Here is an 18440-nt window from a genome sequence, read left to right on the forward strand (position 1 = left end):
ATGCAGAAACTGAGACAAGATAATCAAGGCCAAACAATTTGACCAGCTCACAGGCAACTAGTAAATTATAAGACCTTACTGTCCCTAACCAAGGACACCTGGGAACAAATGGTTTCTACCTCTCCTCCCTGACCACAGAAAAGTTTAAGTCACCCTGGTCAGGGAGAAGGAGAACAGAGACCCAGTTCATGCCATTTGTGCCAGCCAAACCCAAGGATGGATGGAGTCAGGGGAACAAATAACAACTCAATTACAGCCAGACAGACCCAAGATAAAGCAGTGTAGCTGACCAGAGAATAATGCCAAACTCCCCTACAGCTTCATTTTGATGCATCAGCATATTCACTCAGCTAGAAAGCTGATGAATATTCTACTGAACCTCTCCCCTAGATTCTCACCCACAGAAGATCAAAACCCTCAAGACAAAGGATGCCAGGGGTCCTCACTCTCTAACACGCCCGTGCCTTTTCTTTGGGCAATGAACTTTTTACTTTCTCCTGAACTCTAAGAGTCCCCATGAGACTTGCAACCAGGGGAGAAGTGGGCAGCAACAGCTGTCCTGGGCTTATCCCTGAACCTGTCTCCAAGGTCAACTCTTTCTATTTCTATCTAGTGAACTAACTTCAGCCTGCCTTGGGTCCCTTCTTTGCTTTGCAACGTTGGTAGGGAGCCAAAGCAGAGCCACCGGGCCTCTCTTGTTGCTCCCTCTACCCTAAGCCCTCCCTTATTTCACCGTCCCCAGCTTTCAAATAAAGGAGCTCTCAAACTCACGTGGGGTCAAGAGTCCATATATTACAGGGCAGCCTTGGGAACACCACTGTAGCAGTTTCTTAATCACAGCGCACCATGCCCTCTTCGTTTTATCCAGGAGTGGCGGGGGGCGGGGCAAGTGATGTCACCCGCAATGGCGCCGGGGTTGGCCCGAACGTCACGTTTTTTTCCAGAAGGAGGTGTGATCCTTGGAGGTGTGACCCTTGGAGGTGGCGTGACCGCGGATCCCCTGAAAGTTGCGGGCGGGGTGGGGCGAGCGCTTTCCAGCTTCCGATTGCAGAGGGTGGCGTTACTCCACATCGCCCCGGGAAAGGAGATTTCTCGCCTGCCGCGTACTGCTCATTGCCTAATAGGATCGGGCGCTTCGTTCTTCAGGAAAAAACTTCAGGCGCCCAGCTAGGCAGGGACCCCAGCCGGGGCCCCCGCGGACCCAAACCAAGACTCAAACCAGGCAACCGAGGCCCAACCCAGGCATGGCCGCGGACGCGGAGGCGGCGGCAGCCCGCACACTGTGGAGCTTTGTACGGACGCTTCTGGTCCTGGTTTTGGAGCTCCCGGCCCTCGTCGCAGGTACCACCTAGGCGAGGTTGGGGGAGGGGGCTGGGGGGTTGGAGGATGGCAAAGGTGCGGGGTGGTTGTCGGTAGCTGCTCTCTGGTCGACCCCTTCCGGAGTCCCTGAGTCTGAGCTCTACTTTTTGAAGTTAGATTCATTTATTAATTCGACAATTAGATAATGATGTCGTCAGCGCTTGTAGGACCCTGTGACTGCCTCCTTCAGGTTGAGTGCTCTGTGGATTTTTAATTTATTTTTTAAGTATGTTTTATCGATTATGCTTTTACAGTTTTCCCAATTTTCTCCCCTTTATCTCCCCTCTGCCTGCAACCCCCAACCCTCCAGCATTCCCCCCACCCCCCTACACACACTTAGTTCATATCCATGGGTTGTAAGTTCTTTGACTTCTCCGCTTCCTATGCCATTCTTAACTTCTCCCAGTCTATTTTATTCCTACCAATTATGCTTCTTATTCTCTGTACCTTTCTCCCTCCATCTTTCCCCTCCCCGTCCCCACTGAAAACCCTCCATGTGATCTCCGTTTCTCTGCTGTGGATTTTAGCGTCTCTATTGCATCATCCTAGATGCTGGAACTTGGCTAGATGAGGCATTTGGCGTTTTACTAAAGTCTTTAAAGAGAGTGAGTGGTGATATTCAAACATTTTTATTAGAAAGTGCTGCTCCAGACTGTTTTCTTTTTGATTTTTTATTGTACCACAAACATTATTCCATGCAAAGGATGAAAATCTGCTATTGCCTTTTTTCTCCCCATGTCTGCAAAGATTTAGGAATTATTTCTGGTTTTCCTTGAAAGCTTGAATCTACTTTCCAGCACTGCTGAACATGTTCACTAGTGTCACATAAGATGGAGCCTTTTAAACAAAGGTCTTCATTAAAAATAAAAAAAGGAGAAAGTAAGAAAATAAAATCTGCTCCTGAAACACAGAGAGCTCCAAATGGATAATGAAAATGACAATTAAAGGAATGTACTGGGCTAGCCAAAAAGTTTGTTACATTTTTTTCTGGAAAATAACATATTTTTCATTTCACCAATAACTTTATTGTTGGCTATTTTGAGTATGTTGGCTATCTCTCAGTCTTGGCTTCTAGTGGGTAGAGGCCAAGGGTGCTGCTAAACATCTTCCAATGCATAAGACAGCCCCACAGCAAAGAATGATTTGGCCAAAATGTCAATAGTATCAAGAAACTTTGCAAATCACTTTTAACACATCCGATCAGTCACAGTACCTTCTCCATACACTGCACAAATCTATTTTTTGTGTTTCAGTTGTGTTTTTTACCTTTATTGAAATAATGAAGCATAATACACCAAAAATGCTGCATATCTTCTTCCATCTTCAGTATTAAAATGGGTGCACAAAAATTCACCAAGTTTGCTAAGTTTTTTTAAAATGCACACTGATATGACAGCTGTCACAATATATTCTAACAAAATTGCTCCGAATGAAGTTAAAGACATTCAAGTACTAGTCCAGCCATCACACAGAAAAAAACAAAATGAACTTTACGGCCAAGACAGCATTAGCATAAGATTGAAGCCCTGGCCTGGCAAATGCCTGCCATGGGCACTGCACAAAAGGAATGTCTACCAAGTCCCTTTGTGGTGCCCTACAGCCACCCCTAAGTTACTTTGGGCCCCTGAGTGGAAGGGGTCCTGTAAACATTCTTGCATTCACATCCTCCCTCCCTCACCCCATTTCCGTCTGGTTGTCTTCACCTCACCCTCTACCCTAGCCATCTTGTCAGATTCTCCTATCACTTTCTCATTGCTCAAACACATGTCATGTATGGCCTCTTTGTATTCCTTGAATCTCAGACATTCCTTCATTTTCACTGCAGAGTTTTCCACGTTGAGGTGTTGCCGCCTTTTCCTGTGCTGCAGGAGTTCTGGACAGGTCCCTCCTTGTCTAGCTTACCCAGGTGCTGAGAACAACAGACTCGAAGACCTTTTCCCTTTCCATGCCCCGGCCTTCCTGCCCATTCCAGTGTTCTGCAGGCAGCGAGGAAGACCCTCACGCTGACCTGAAAGAACCAGGAGCCACAGTTAGGAGTTTGCAGACACTGCAGCGTCCAACTGCAGTGAAGGAGTCTCTTTGCTTTTCCTGTGAACACTGCTGGACACGTTTCTGTTTATTGAACAAGAAACCAAAAGCCTGAAAGGCGTATGAAGAGATATTTTAAGTGATTACCAACGAGACAACAATAGTTAAAACAGTAGTAAGAAATCATTTGACATTTATTAGACAGGCCCAGACAGTCTGGGGGATGCCAAATGGTTGTTGTTGTTGGTGATTTGGGAATCTAGACCCGGTGTGTGTCCATCAGTGGGGCTATAGAGGAGCCAGATGTGGATGCCCACCATGGAGAAATGGGCAGCCACTTCAGGCAAAGGACTAGCTGTGCACCCAGCAGTGTGGACCAGTCTGGAAAGCCTAGTGCCAAAAGGAGAACCAACCCTGGCCATTGTGGCTGAATTGATGGGAGATCATCCTATACCTGAAAGCTTGAGGGTTTGGTCCTAAAAGCAATGGAAAAAAAACAAATCTTGGGGTGAGGATCAAAAAAAATAATAAACGGTAGAAACAAGATATATAACATAATACTATTTCTGTAAGTTTGAGAAACAGAATATGACAGTTTTTTTAATCTTCATCCAAGGACATGTTTTATTGATTTCAGAGAGAGAGGAAAGGGGAGTGGAAGGGGGAGAGAGGTAGAGAGAGAGAGAGAAACAGAGAGAAATATCTATATGAGAGAGAAGCATTGATTGGTTGGCTCCCATGTGTGTCCTGACTGGGGACCAAACCCACAACCTTTTGGTGTATGAAATGACACTACAATCAAGTGAGCCACCCAGTTAGAGCTGAACAAGACAGTTTTAAAGAGAACAAAAATATAGATTTTAAACATCTTAGATTGGTTGCCTGTTGGGGGAGGGGAATGGAAATAAAAAAGAATAAATATTTCTATAAACATGCGATGAGAAATCTGAAAATAAGATTGATAACATAATTTTACATATAGTATCACCAAAAAGAATAAAATACTTAGGAATAAATTTAATAAGAAAACCACAACACTTATACTCTGAAACCTGTAAAACTATTGTTGAAAGAAATTTAAGAAGATCTAAATAACTGATACGGAAAAACATCTTGTCTTAGTCTTCTCAGGCTGCCAAAGCAAAAACCTTGGACCGAGTGGCTTAAAGAACAGAAATTTATTTCTCAGTGCTCTGGAGGCTGTGAAGTCCAAGATCAAGGTGTTGACTGCTTTGTTTCTGGTGAGAGGCCTATTTCTGGCTGGTTCCTGAGCACCTTACTCTGTCCCCAGGTGTGGAGAGATGATTTCTTACATCCCTCTCCTGCTCTTGTGAGGGCACTGATCCCACTCAGGAGGGCTCCACCCTCATGACCTAATTCCCTCCCAAAGGCCCCTCCTCAAACACCTCCACACCGAGGATTGTGAATTTCGGAGGGACGCAAACACTCGGTCCATAGTGCATTTCAGAAACACATTCATGGGTTAGAAGACAACATTGTTAAGTCGGCAGTACTCCCCACACTGATCTACAGATGCAATGCGATTCCTATTAGAATGTCTGCTGACTTCTTTGGAGCAATTAATAAACTGCTTTGAAAATTTCCATGAAATTGCAAGAGACCCAGGATAGCCAAAACAGTCTTGAACAAAAAGAACAAAGTTGGAGGATCTTACGTGGATCAACGAGAGGTCATGAACTGAGGGCCTCTGTGCGGGAGACCCCCGGCCCAGAAAAGGAATTTGTTTCCAAGTACATGGTAGTGTTTGAGAGTACCAGCCCTGCGTTTTTCCCCCAAGGTTCTCCCATAACTGAGTTTTCTTGTTGCCACAGAGTCCTTGAGAGTGGAGATGGCAGGGAAGACTCAGACTATGTTGCTGAATCACAATGCCATCATCTCCTGCAAGGTCCTTGGTTCTTCACCCCTGAACATCAAAAATGTGGGTGTTATCTGGTCTCGGAAGAACCCAGTGGATGGAAGAGATGTCACAGTGTTTGAGTTTTATGGAAACCACCGAGAGGCATTCAGATTAGGAGCCAGCGTGTCTCTTCAGGGGCTGGCGAAGGGGGACGCCTCCCTGCAGCTGCCTGAGGTCCAGCTGTGGGAAGCAGGAGAGTACCGATGTAAGGTGGTGAATACCCCTGACAGGGGCCAGGGGACAGTCTTTCTGGAGGTTGTAGGTGAGTACCTGGTGGGGGTGTCCTGTGGTTCCCACAGTGGATGGGCCAAGTGGAGCAGAGGTTTGGGGCGTGGGCCTAAGAGTCAGGTAGACATGGGTTTGATCCTGGGCTTTCACAGACACCTGGTCAACTTAAGGCAAGTTATTGCTCAAGGTGAACCTCAATGTCCATTGCTGTAAACAAATGTAATGGTACCTACCTAAGAGGACTGAAAAACGCTTAGTGCAGTGCCTGGCCCAGTAGAAGTGCTTGGTGGAGGAAGTCCCTAGTAATGATCACACAGTTCACCTAGTGTGCGGACAGTCAGTCAGGGCTCACTGAAGAGGTGCCTCTGGAAGGCAGCTGGGAGCAGACGTGAATCCTGTTCCAGCTGGGCTGCTTCCAAACTGGGCGATGAGGCCAGCCATTCAATGTTTTTGGACCTGAAATTTCCCCACGTGCAAAATGGGGTGATGATTATACCTACCTCTTAGTGTTCTGAGGACTACAAAAGACATTGTATGAAAAGGGTGACCCGACTGCTCTTCTGAGTCCGGTGCTCGGACAAGAGATGTAACAGCAGCAGTGTCCTCTAAATGCTAACTTGAGGCCCACTTTCCTCTGTTATAAATCAGTCTGGAAATGCTATGTGGATGAGCTCACGGGGAGGGTGTATTAGTTTGCTAGAGCAGCCATAACAAAATACCACTGATTGGGTGGCCTAAATGACAGAAATATATTGTCTCAGTTCTGCAGTTTAGACGTCTGAGGTGGAGGTGTCAGCAGGGCCTGTTTTGCAGCTGCCTCCCTCCTCGGCTCGCAGACGTCCGTCTTCTCCCCGTGTCTTCGCAGGGTCTGCCCCTGCGCCTGTGTCTGTGTCCTCATCTCCTTTTCCTGTAAAGACATGAGTTAGATTAGATCAGGGCCCAACCTGATGACCTCGTTTTAACTTAACAACCTCGATAAAGACCCTCCCTTCAAATACAGCCTCGGTCTGAGGGACTGGGGTTAGGACTTCAACACAGGAGTTTGGGGGTGGGAGACACAATTCAGGCTGTGACAGGGCGGCCGCACCTATGAGCCTCCGAAACTGTACTTAAGACTTTGAGTGTTTTATAGGTATTAACTTTGGGGATGGGAATGTATATTAGGATTCATTTCCCCTGCAACTGACAGAAAGCCTAAAATAAAAGATTTTTTAAAATAAATAGCCTTCATTTTTTAGAACAGTTGCAGATTTACAGAAAAGTTGCAAAGATAGTGCAGAGGTCCTATCTCTGCACACCACTTCCCCAGTTGTTAACATTTTGCATAAAGAAGGTATATTTCTTATAATTAATAACCAATATTGATACATTTTTATTAATTAAAGTCCATGGTTTGTTCACATGTCCCTGATAGTTTTTCTTGTTCTGAAGGCTACTTTGAAATTCACAGAGCTAATCCAGTTATCTCTGCATTAGTGTTGCTGTGGTGTGTCTTTTTTAATCCCTTTACTTTTAAATCTATATGGGTCTTCATATTTAAAGTGTATTTCTTTTTGTATTGAGTTTATTGGGGGGACATGGGTTAGTTAAATTATATAAGTTTCAGATGTACAATTCTGTAACACATCATCTGTACACTGTATTGTGTGTTCACCCAAAGTCAAGTCTCCTTCCATCCCCATTTATCCCCCCTGTATAAAGTGGGGTTCTTATAGAAACATATATTTGAGACTTTTGTTTTAATCCCCTCTGACGGTCTCTGTGTCTTAGTTGATGTGCTTAAAGAGGAGAAGGGAGGGAGAAAGAGGGGAAAGAAACATGGATGTGAGAGAGAAACATTGATCAGTTGCGTCTCATATGCACCCTGGCCTGGGACCAGACCCACAACCCAGGCATATGCCCTGACCTTTCACCTGGCGGGATGACGCCAACCAACTCAGCCACACTGGTCAGAGCTGACACTCTTCCTTCCTTCATGTGGATTCTAGTTTCTGACCCATGTCATTTTCCTTGTTTCTGAAGAACTTCCTTTAACATTTTGTAAGGCAGGTCTATTGGCGACACGGTCCCTCAGTTTGTGTTTGTTTGAGATGTATTTATACTTTATTTTTGAAGGATAATTTTTCTGGATATAGGATTCTAGATTGGTGGATTATTTTCTTTCAACACTTAAAATATTTCATGTCCCTCTCTTCTTGCTTGTATCTAAGAAGTTCAGTGTCATTCTTATCCTGGTTCCCCTCTGAGTAAGTTATTTTTTTTTCTGGATTCTTTAGAAGGTTTTCTGTTTGTTTTTTGACAAAAAAAATGTTTCCTGCGTTTTGAATATGCTGTGGTGTTTTCCTGCTTAGTGTTCTCTGAGCTTCCTGGATCTGTGCTTTGGTGTCTGTCATTAATTCTGGAAAATCCTCAGCCGTTATTTTTCCAAGTATTTCTCCTCCTTTCTCCTTACTTTTGTTGTTATTCCTGTTACATGTATGTTATACCTTCTGCATTTGTCCACAGTTTTTGGATATTTCTTTTCCTTCTGGGTTTCCCCCAGCATTCTTTTGGCTCTTTGAATTTCAGTTTGGGAATTTTAATGGACATATTTAAGCCTGCTGATTCTCTCCTTAGGTTAAGTCTACTGATGAGCCTGTCAAAGGCATTCTCCTATCTTTTATAGTGTTTTTAGTTTCTGGCATTTCCTTTGATTTCTTTCTTAGAGAGCATCCTTCTCTCTGCTCACATTATCCACCTGTTCTTGCTTTTTCCATTAGTGCTCTCAATGGGTTAGTCACAGTTATTTTAAATTCTCTATTTCTGATTATTCTAAAATCTGTATCATGCCGGAGCCTGGTTCTGATGATTGCTTTGTCTGTGCACACTTTTCGACCTTCATGGTAGTTTTTTATTGTTGAAAGCCAGATAGTACGTACCAAGGAATAGGAACTCAGGTAAATTGGCTTTTAGTGTGAGATTCTATGGCTGGGACCTGGGCAGTACTTAATGTCAACGCCGTAGCTGTAGGTGTCAGAGATTTCAGAATTCTTCTAGTGTCTTTTCCCCCTTCCCTGTTGTCTTTGAGTTTCTCTGTGAAGTCCTTACATAGAGTTATGTCTTGCAGCTTTCTCAGTTGTAATCTACTGTTATTATGCTGGAGCCCTGCTGATGGGCTGATACAGAGGTCATCAATAGGATTGAATCTCACCCTTTGAGTGGCCTGAGACCCTAGGCTATGACCTTCAAAGTGTTCTCAGGTGAGACAGGAGTGTATAGATTGCTGGAGAGCTCATCTTTGTTGTGCTAGGTCAGCCAGGGTTCTGGAAAAGTCTTCTTTCTTGAGAGCATTCTTTGTTTTGGAGGATGCACTGGGTATATTTTTAGATAGTTGCTTTTCCTCTCCTCCCCAAAACAGAAGGGCCTTTTCTTGGAGCTGCAAGAACCTGGTGGGGTTTCTGGAGGTGAAACCCACAAAAACCTCCTAAGAACAGACCCCAGATATTCTTACTCTCCAGCAAGTCCACCCACGTCCCTTAGCAATTTGTGAAAGTTTTGATCCCAGCACCTTCTGTGTAAGGGGACGCAGTGTTGGCCGTGGTCCTCTCAGTGTGCCTGTCTCTCTAGTTTTCAGGTTGGCGGTTTGCCCTGTCACCTCACTTCTCTGATGGAGCTAAGGAAAGTTGTTGATTTGCAGTTGGTTTGGTTCAGCTCTTTTTCCTATTAGGAGTGGGGGATGGTGATGACTTCTAAGGTCTTTAGGTGTCAGAGGAACCCAGAAGTCAGCATGGAATTTTCAAAAGGTAGTTTATTTTCCTTACACAAGAGTGTAGCCAGCCCAGGGCAAGTAGGGCAGTGCTGTGATCATGTGATAACCAAGGGGACTTTGGTCTTGCCACTTTGCGGTGCTCAACATGCAGCTTGTGTTTGGAAATGGCTTTTCCATCACACGATATTCCAGCTGTTCTGCAGGAAGGGAGAAGGTCAGAGCCCTTTTCTTTAAGATACCCTTGTTCTTTAAGGATGTTTCCTTGAGGTTGCTCTCCCTACTTGTGATTCTACTCGAACTCCTGGACCCTGAGTTCACATGGCTACCCCGGCTGCAGCAGAGGGTGGGAGATGCAGCTTTAACTCAGATGTATCACTGAAGGATGGAATGGGCAGCAATTAGCAGTCTCTTCCACAACAGTGTTCCAGAGTTTTCCTCAGATTGTCAGTGTTGTCTGTGACACAGAGTGGCTTGAAAAACTCTACTGTGCAGAGCAGCCGAGAGTCAGGGTCACAGAGTGTCAGCACCTTGCCAGCACTGAGATCAGTGCACCCGGAGCATTTAGCTTAAGCGGAATCCCATGTGCTTCACTCACCCTTCCTGAGGGCTTGCTCTGGGTCAGACACTGAACTGATAATGACCTTGTCCCAACCTACCCTCAAAGTATGACTCTTCACCCCCGGCAGCTTGCCCAGTCAGCAGCTTGTCTTTGGAGGAAGCCAATCAACGTCTTCTGTGTGAGGCAAGTGGGTTCTACCCAAAGAACATTAACATAACGTGGTGTAAATGGAGCCAGGAGAATTCCCAGTGTGTGAACATTTCTGAGAACGTCACCACTAATGCTGCCATTGCGAATGAAGATGACACATTTAATGTCACTAGCTCTTTGAAGCTGAAGCGCTCTCTGGAACACAATGCGACCTACCAATGTAGGGTAGAGCACGTGTTCTTGTGCACCCCCTGGAGGAGGAACATCACTCTGGGTGAGAACGGTAAGCATCTTCCTGGAGGTTTCCCCCACTCTTCACCTGGAGGGGGTACAATGTAAAACTGAGGTTCCCAGTCATCCTAGGCCAAGATGGGGGCCACTGGGGAAGGAGAAGAAGGCTGGTTTGGCCTAGCTCAGCCCCAGAGTGAGCAGTGCAGACTAGGTTCCCTGAGCCAGGGTGGCGGTCTTGCAGGTGGAGAGCAGTGACAGCAGTCTTCAGGGTTAGCTTACAGCAGTTTAAGTGATCTGGGTGGTCTGTCTACATGACCTGGAATGGGAAGCTACTAGGAGAAAGGGATGGCACCCTGCCCATGTCCCCTGGGGACCAGGGTCTGTCAGGGGCCAGAGACCCAGCTCTGACAGCAACTGTTCTGGTCGCGCTCCAGGCTCACCACAGACTGTTGGCTGGCAGAGGCTGCATCAGTAGTTCTGTGCCCAGGACGGGGAGTCCTGCAACTGTCAAGGGCTTTCCCCAGGCACACTAGACCCTTTGCCCAAGATAATGCCGCTGCCTACAGAGCCCCTCCTGCTGGTGGGGTGGGGTTAATTGAGCTCATATGCCAGCTTCTGTTGTCCTGGCTCTGGTCCCAGGGGGGAAGACCCTGCTAGTCCAGTGCATCAGCCTAGAGCTGGGAGGGGTTAGGAGGGCAGGGGCTGACTGGGTGTGCCGGGTGGGGCCTGGGGTGGTCCTGGATGGAGAGAAGGGCCAGGATGTGCGTGTGTAGTGTGTGCAGGGTTGTGTGCAATGTATGTGTGGCACATGGGGAGTGTGGAATTGAAATATGCCTTGTGCACATAAGAGGTCTGTCTGGGTGAGTTGTGCATGCCTCTGGGCCGCTGTAACAGACCCCCACAGACTGGGGGGCTTGTAAACAACAGCTTTCATTTCTCACAGTTCTGGAGGCTGGAAGTCAGTGATCAGTGTGGCAGCATGTTGGGTGGGGGCTTTCTTCTGGGGCACAGATTCCTTTTTTTTTTTTTTTAAAGAGAGACAAAAGAGGGCAAGACTGTTTTTTTTTAGATTTACTTATTTATTTATTTGTTTGTTTGTTTTTAGCGAGGGGAGGGAGGGAGATAGAGAGAGAGAAACATCAATGTTGGGTGCTGGGGGTCATGGCCTGCAACCCAGGCATGTACCCTGACTGGGAACTGAACCTGCAACGCTTTGGTTCACAGCTGGAGCTCAATCCACTAAGCTACGCCAGCCAGGGGGCACAGATTTCTTGTGTCCTCACGTGGTTGGAGTGGTGAGGGATCTCTCTAAGACCTCTTTTATAAAGGCATTCATTTCATTCATGAGGGCTCCATCCTCATGACCTGAGACCTCCCAGAAATCCTACCTCCAAATATTATTACATGGGGTATTAGGATTTCAATGTATGAATTTTGGGGGGCACAGACATTCAATACATAGCAGTGAGGTAAGGTGGTATAGTGGTATGGAAGCTCTGGACATGTGTGTGGCTTATTTGTGGTATGTGGTGCTCGACATTGCCGTGTGTTTCTGGCAGGTGCTGCACACACTAATGTGTGGAAGAGTATGTGATAGGAATGACAAGATGTGTCGGAGGAGTGGCTGGTGGTCATATCTCTGACAGAGAAATGACATACAACCACACAGCCCTTAGCAGCGGGGGTGTGGTCACTTGGGCCTTTGCCAGTTGGTTTTCTCTTAAGTTTGGCCCCCTCTTTCTCTCTGCAGTGTCTGAGCCAAAAGGTGATTCATGGAACCTTCTCTGGATCTTTGCTCCCTGTTTGGCAGTATCTGTACTACTGATAGTCCCTTGGAAGAGGTGAGAGGGTGCTAAAGCAAAGTTGAGCCCTGTGTTTTGGAATCGGCTCTGGGAGTTCAGGGAGCACGGCCAGCGGAGGATGTTGGAGAGTTCCCAGGATCGATGACGGGGAATCCCGTGTGGTGTGCTTGTGGTGTGTGGCTGATGTTTTCTGATGTTGTGTTGGGGAAGAACTTTCCCATCAGACCTCTGTGTGGTGGCTTGTGACTCTGGGCAGGTGCATGGTGAAGGCCCTCTGCCTCCTCACAACACAACTCTCCTCACAACACAACTCTCCGTGTGAGCCAGCCCTCCCTGTGTCAGTGCGCAGCAGGCCTTTGAACCACGTGTGAGTTGCATCGCTGTCCTCACACATGGAAACCACAGCTCAGAGACGGGCATTCCTTCCCCCAGGTGCTCGTATTTTATTTGTAGCTCAAAGGGACAACTTACCACCAGATTTTACCTTTAAACCAAGAATTTCTAACTCTCAGTGGTGTTTCCAAACATGTTTATTCCTAACTGTGGTTTAAATAGCAAATAAAGCATCTCAAGAGACCCAAGAGACCAGTGTAAACATGTTGATTAATTGGTTGTATTTTTTTTCCCTTTAGATTTTATGTATTTGTTTGTAGAGAAAAAGAAAAGGAGGGAGAAAAAGAGGGAGAGAAACATCAATGTGTGATAGAAACCTCAATCAGTTGCTTCCTGCACGCCCCCAGCTGGGGACCGGGCCTGTAACCCAGGCATGTGCCCTGACAGGAATCCACCCAGCAACCTTTTGGTCCACAGGCTGGCGCTTAATCCACAGAGCCACACTAGCCAAGGCTAAAATGGTTCTAGATAATAAATTGCCCTCAGTTATTTAGGGGCCTGCCAAGGCACAATCTCTGCAATAGCTAATGCTTCTCATTAGGAAATGCTTTAGGAAAATTAGAATAATTGATTAAGAGAAAAAGTCTCTTTTTTATGTAAACTTGGCTAGTTGATTCCTGGGACATAGTCTCTCCTGACTGGACTTTAGTCAATGTGAAAACTGAATATAAACTGGTTTTCTAATGTGTTGACATTTGTGAATGTTCTCATGTTCCTTGCCTTCCTCTAGGTTCTGCTGTCCAGGAGCTGTTGATGGAAGAGGACACTTCACAAAGATACTTAGTGAAGAAGAGACTCCTAAGGCCTTCATTCACGATTGCCCTGGATTCTCAGGTGGTGTGAGTGATGGCCCCAGGCACCCACCCCACGCTATATCCTTGTCCTTTGCTGTGTGACTTTGCAGTGCCCTCCCATCATGGGCTGCCCCTGGACACTGGGCTCAACCTGGGGACTTGCTCTGACCAATGGAGGGAGACAAGTGAAAGAGGCCTTGTGTATTGCCATTTGCTTTCTTTTGTGCTTCTGACCTTGGTGAGAGGAGGACGCGTCCAGACTGTCCTGCTGGAGGATGACAGACAACGGAGGCTGGAGCGAGCGGCGCTGGAGGAGGCCAGTCTATAGTGAGTCCTCAACAGCGTGCATAGGTTCTGGGACTTTAAACAAGACGGTGTATAATGAAACTAATTTCACTATAGGCTAATGAGAGAAACAAGTCAGGTTCCTACGGCATCTTGTCAACAGTATAATGAGAATGTTGACCAAAACCATGTTATTTGAGGACCATCAGCTGTGGATTGGATGGCAGCCGCCCAGCTTCCAGACATGTGAGCTGAGACCATCAGTGTCAACAGAGCCAACTCTCGAATGTGCCAGAAATATTTTTTAAAAGCCACCATGTATTTCGGCTGGCTTGTTACAACCTAGGTTGGCTTGTGACATAGCAAAAGCTAACTGAGGTAGCTACTCAGGAACCCGAATTTTTACTAAAAAAGTGTGGTTGCCACGGATATGTGCTGCGGAGACCCCCTTTGCTATGAAGACTGTAGCAGCCAACACGTTCCAGCTGTGTCATCTCAGGGACCCGCTGCAGTGTTCTAGCCCAGGCTGTGCTCCAGCCAGCGGCTGGACAAAGCAGGCATCTCGGGAGCTCCCTGCCAGAGTGCCTTAGCATTTCTCAGGGTTGCACTGTCGTCTGAAGCTCTTGCTACCCAATCCTCCCTCCTTCCTCCCTTCCCAGATGTCAGACCTGCTGCAACATCATCCAAAGACTTTCCTCACCTACTTCTGAGGTCTGTTTCATGGGCACTGCTTCTAGTAACTCTTGTACTTCTAATGCATCTTGAAAGCTGCTCTTAGAAGACCCAACCTAACACGAGAAGGGACTGAAGAACTATAAGGACAGGTGCTTTCATTATGGTGCATTCATGGCAGATGCGGGTGGAGGAGCCACCAGAACACTGAGGGTTCTCACACAGTGACTGGCAACAGAAACCACAAACTTTCTCAGGGAATGTGTGAGGAACCAAAATGAGTTTCCCGATGACGCACACAGTTTGCTCCAGAGCAGCCTGTTCAAACGGCCCTCTTGGATACCCTCCGGCCAGTCAGCTTTTTCCAAGATAAGGTAAAAAAGCAACAGTTTCCAAAGAAAGTATACAGATGGCCAACAGGTACATAAAAAGGTGCTTGACATCATTACTCACCAGGAAAATGCAAACCAGAACGATGAGACATCACCTCACCCCTGTTGGAGTGGCTACTATAAAAAAATAGACAAGAAATGAAAAGTATTGGCCTGGATTTGGAGAAGAGGGGACACATACTGGTGCACTGTGGGTGGGAATGAACAGTGGTGCAGCCATTATAGAATGTAGCATGGAAGTTCCTCGAAAAAGTCAAAGACAGAACTAACACATAATCCAGGCATTCCACCTCTGGGAATTTGCCTGAAGGAAAGACAAACACTGAAGTTAGTACACCTCTGTGTTCATTGTAGCATTACTTACAATAGCCAATACATGTACACAACCTAAGTGTCTATTGAGGGATGAATGGATAAAGAAAGTGTTTTGTGCACACACACACAGTCATGTACCACTTGACAAAGGGGCTACATTCTGCAAGATGTGTTGTTAGGCAATTTCATCATTGTGTTAACATCACTGAATGCACTTACACAAACCTAGATGCTGTTACAGTCTTCCACACACATAGGCTGTATGGTACAGCCCATTGCTTCTGGGCAACAAGCCTGTACAGCATGTTACTATCCTGAATACTGGAGGCAGTTGTAATGCAATGTCAGTATTTATGTATCTCAGCATAGAAAAAGTACAGTAAAAATGTGGTATAAAAGATCAGAAGTAGTACACCTGTACAGGGCACTGACCATGGATGGAGCTTGCAGAACTGGAAGTTGCTCTGGGTGAGCCAGTGAATGTGGAGGCCAGGACGTTGTACTGGTGTAGACTTCACTGCACACTCAGGCTGCACTAAACTTATAAAACAGTATGAGACTGAATGAAGCACATGAGAAAATGATATAATCAAGAGACGCAGTCAACAGGATTTGAAGCTGCTGCTAGTATAATACCACATACTGTTACAGCAAACTTATTTGCTTAATTTATTTTTAGGTTGAGGGGACTGGAGGCAGGAAGAGAGGGAGAGGAAAATCAATGTGAAAGAGGAGTATAACCGGTTGCCTGTAGTATCTTTCTGACCAGGTACTGAACCTGTAACCCAAGCATGTGCCCTGACCAGGAATCAAACTGGTGACCTTTTGCTTTGCTGGACAAGGCCCAACCAACTGAGTCACTCTGTCGGGGTACAACCTCATTTTTATAGCTAGAAAAAGGATACTCTAAAATAGCAATAAAATTATAGCATAGTAAATCTGTGAGCCCGTAACAGTCAGTATCGTTATGAAGTATTATGTACTGTACATAAATACATATACCTTTATACATATATTTATATGACTGTCCGGGCAGCAGGTTTGTTTACACCAGCACCACCACTAACACGTGAGCCATGCACTGTGCTAGGACACTAGGGTGCCTGTGACTTCACTAGGTGATAGGAATTTTTAGCTCCACTGTAAGCTCATGGGACTGCCATTGTCGAACGGTACATGGTGAGCAGAACTGTTGGTACAGCATGGAATATTTGAAAGTTGCTAAAAGAAAATGTTAAAAGTTATCACAAGAAAAAATTTTGGAACTGTAGAGACATGAATTTTAATAAGACCCTTTGTGGTGATTATTTTGCAATATATACAAACATCAAATCTTATGTCATACACGTGAAAATAATATATGCCAGTTCTACCTTAATTTAAAAAAGGGCGGGAGAAGGTAGAGAAAGCAACAGTTATTGACGTGTTTCCATTTCAAATGCTATTTCTTCGTTCATTGAGATCAATCTGTACATGCCAATATACGAATAAAAGTCTTGACTTTTAATTTATACCTGACTTATTCTTTGGTAGAAGGTAAGTGACTTGCCCCCACCCCCACCCCCCAGTCTCATGAGTAGGAAAGGGTGGAGCTTAAATTTGTAATCAGTGTCCCATACCATCCAGGAAGGTCCAGGGTGGGGTTGGGCTGGGAGTGATGAGCTTGGTCACTAATTCGGCCTTGAGGAGAGGCTGGCTCAGTACAGTTCCAGTCAGTTCTTAGGGGAGGACGTGTTGGTGGGTGAGCTTGGCCCTTGCCTGATTTTCTGTAAGCGAACCCAGGTGGCTGATGCCATCCCTAGTTGGATGAAAGTGTGGGCGCCTCTGCCAGGACAGGCTGACAGGGCTGGGGAGGGTCTCAGGCCAGGTGTTGGCCGTGGGCAACATACAGAGTGGTTCTGAATGCAGTGATCAGGGGCATGCAGTTGTATTTGTGGACCTTTGTAGGGCAGCTACCAGAAGCTGGAGCAATGGCTCAAAAGCAGTTCTTAGGACTTAAGTCTCTTGGCTTGATGTGTGCCTTGAGGTGAAAAAGGGTGAAGCTCATTTAAAGGGATGAATAGAACACTCCCCACTGTTGAGCTTCCCACCAGAGAGTGTTAAGAGTGTCCTCTAGTGGTGGCATGTGGGGATTGCAGCACCAGTGTGGCTGGAGCCAATTCAAGATAATTAGAGGACCCAATAAATTTCCAAGAGGAGGGTTCAGTCAATCTCCCAGTGGAAGGAGGCAAATGGCAACAGTGGGACTAGGGAACAAAGGGAGCAGTCCAAGCTGTTTACTGTGGCTGAAAGGGAATGATACTCTTTGGAAAAAGTAGTAAAGCAGATGTGATTTTATAAATTTAGTAAAAGACATAATTTTGTAGAGAAACTGATAGAACAGTAAAATAATACAAGGGAAAAATACAAGTAGATGGGGAAATCACAGATGAGGTATCGTTAGAGGAAAATGAGAATATCAGATGTGAAATGTGGGGAATGTTAAATGGACAGCGCTGACTGGAAGGGAATCCATGCTGTAGAAAAAAGGCATCAAAGAGTCACTAAACGGAGGAACAAGTATGCTGGTTAGACCAGAAGAGAGGCTCAAAAGAGGCAGGATTATGGGAAGATTTTCCTTCTTCCCCTTCCAAGATGGATGGGAAATCAAGGACCCAGGAGTTGGACAAAAGAGTCTTAGTCAGAACTGAGCATTTACTTGTCTCTGGGTTACTCCGGAGTGACTCCAGTTCCCCAATAATAATGGCCTTATGAGAAAATCTGGACTTGATGAAATAAAGAAAATACAGAGGCAGGGCCCCCCAAAGTCTGGCTTGCTTCACTTGGGTGCTGCTGGTCTGTGTGGGGGGCGTAGTTTCGGGTGTATTTGTGCTGTCAGGAATGACACCCCTTCAGGAAGGGGAGCTGTGTGGCTGAAGGAAGCTCCCAGGTATCGCTAACCCGGCCCATACTCAGTACACCCTTTCTTCTGCCAGGGTACGGCATACATTTGTGTAGTCCCATAGGCCCTTTGCATTAGTTTCCTACTCATTGGCATCCTGTGCCCAAGTGGGGCAGCCTGAGTGGCCTGTCTTTCACGTCAACTCAGAGGTGGACCTGCCCAGAGTGGAAATAGAGTAGGTGTAGGTAGCACCTGCTGCCCTTGCCATGAAGATACACCATGCCCCAGGCAGGGGGACCTGGAAGAGAAGGTGCCAAAAATTTAGATTCCAGCACAGTAAACCCACTCTCTGGAATGCAGTTCTGATCTGAGTGCCACTGTTCTGTCTTTCGCCAGCTTCTCTGAAGCTGGAACAGACCACAGATATGTTGTTCTTCACGCCTGCCCTAGTCTGGAGGCAACATGACTTTGGCACACAAAATTTGCCCTGTCCCCAAAGTCTTCTGTATTTCTTGGTACAAGATAAGGTGACTGACACCTGGACCTGGGGGAGACCTCAGAGATGAGCCCACAGACATGCAGGGAGCCACGACTACTCTACTCCCAGGGGAAAGCTCCTTAGGAAAGTTCTCCCTAAGGAAAACTGTCAGGCAGGAGCTCACGTGCAGGGTGGAGCTGGGAGGTC

The 18440-nt window shown here is 46.2% G+C and overlaps 1 protein-coding gene across 1 annotated transcript; it reads left to right on the top strand.

Moving 5' to 3' along the window:
• Positions 1–972: 972 nt before the first annotated feature.
• On the top strand, positions 973–16381 carry LOC123809990 (natural cytotoxicity triggering receptor 3 ligand 1-like). The gene is made up of 5 exons (XM_045825274.1): positions 973–1341; positions 5220–5567; positions 9968–10273; positions 11972–12062; positions 13147–16381. The coding sequence occupies exons 1-5, from the start codon at positions 1245–1247 to the stop codon at positions 13310–13312; spliced, it is 1008 nt and encodes a 335-aa protein (XP_045681230.1). The 5' UTR covers positions 973–1244; the 3' UTR covers positions 13313–16381.
• The last annotated feature ends 2059 nt before the right edge of the window (positions 16382–18440 follow it).

Source organism: Phyllostomus hastatus, unplaced genomic scaffold, assembly GCF_019186645.2.
Source record: "Phyllostomus hastatus isolate PE091 unplaced genomic scaffold, TTU_PhHast_1.1 phas_scaffold_585, whole genome shotgun sequence".
NCBI classification, from domain to species: domain Eukaryota; kingdom Metazoa; phylum Chordata; class Mammalia; order Chiroptera; family Phyllostomidae; genus Phyllostomus; species Phyllostomus hastatus.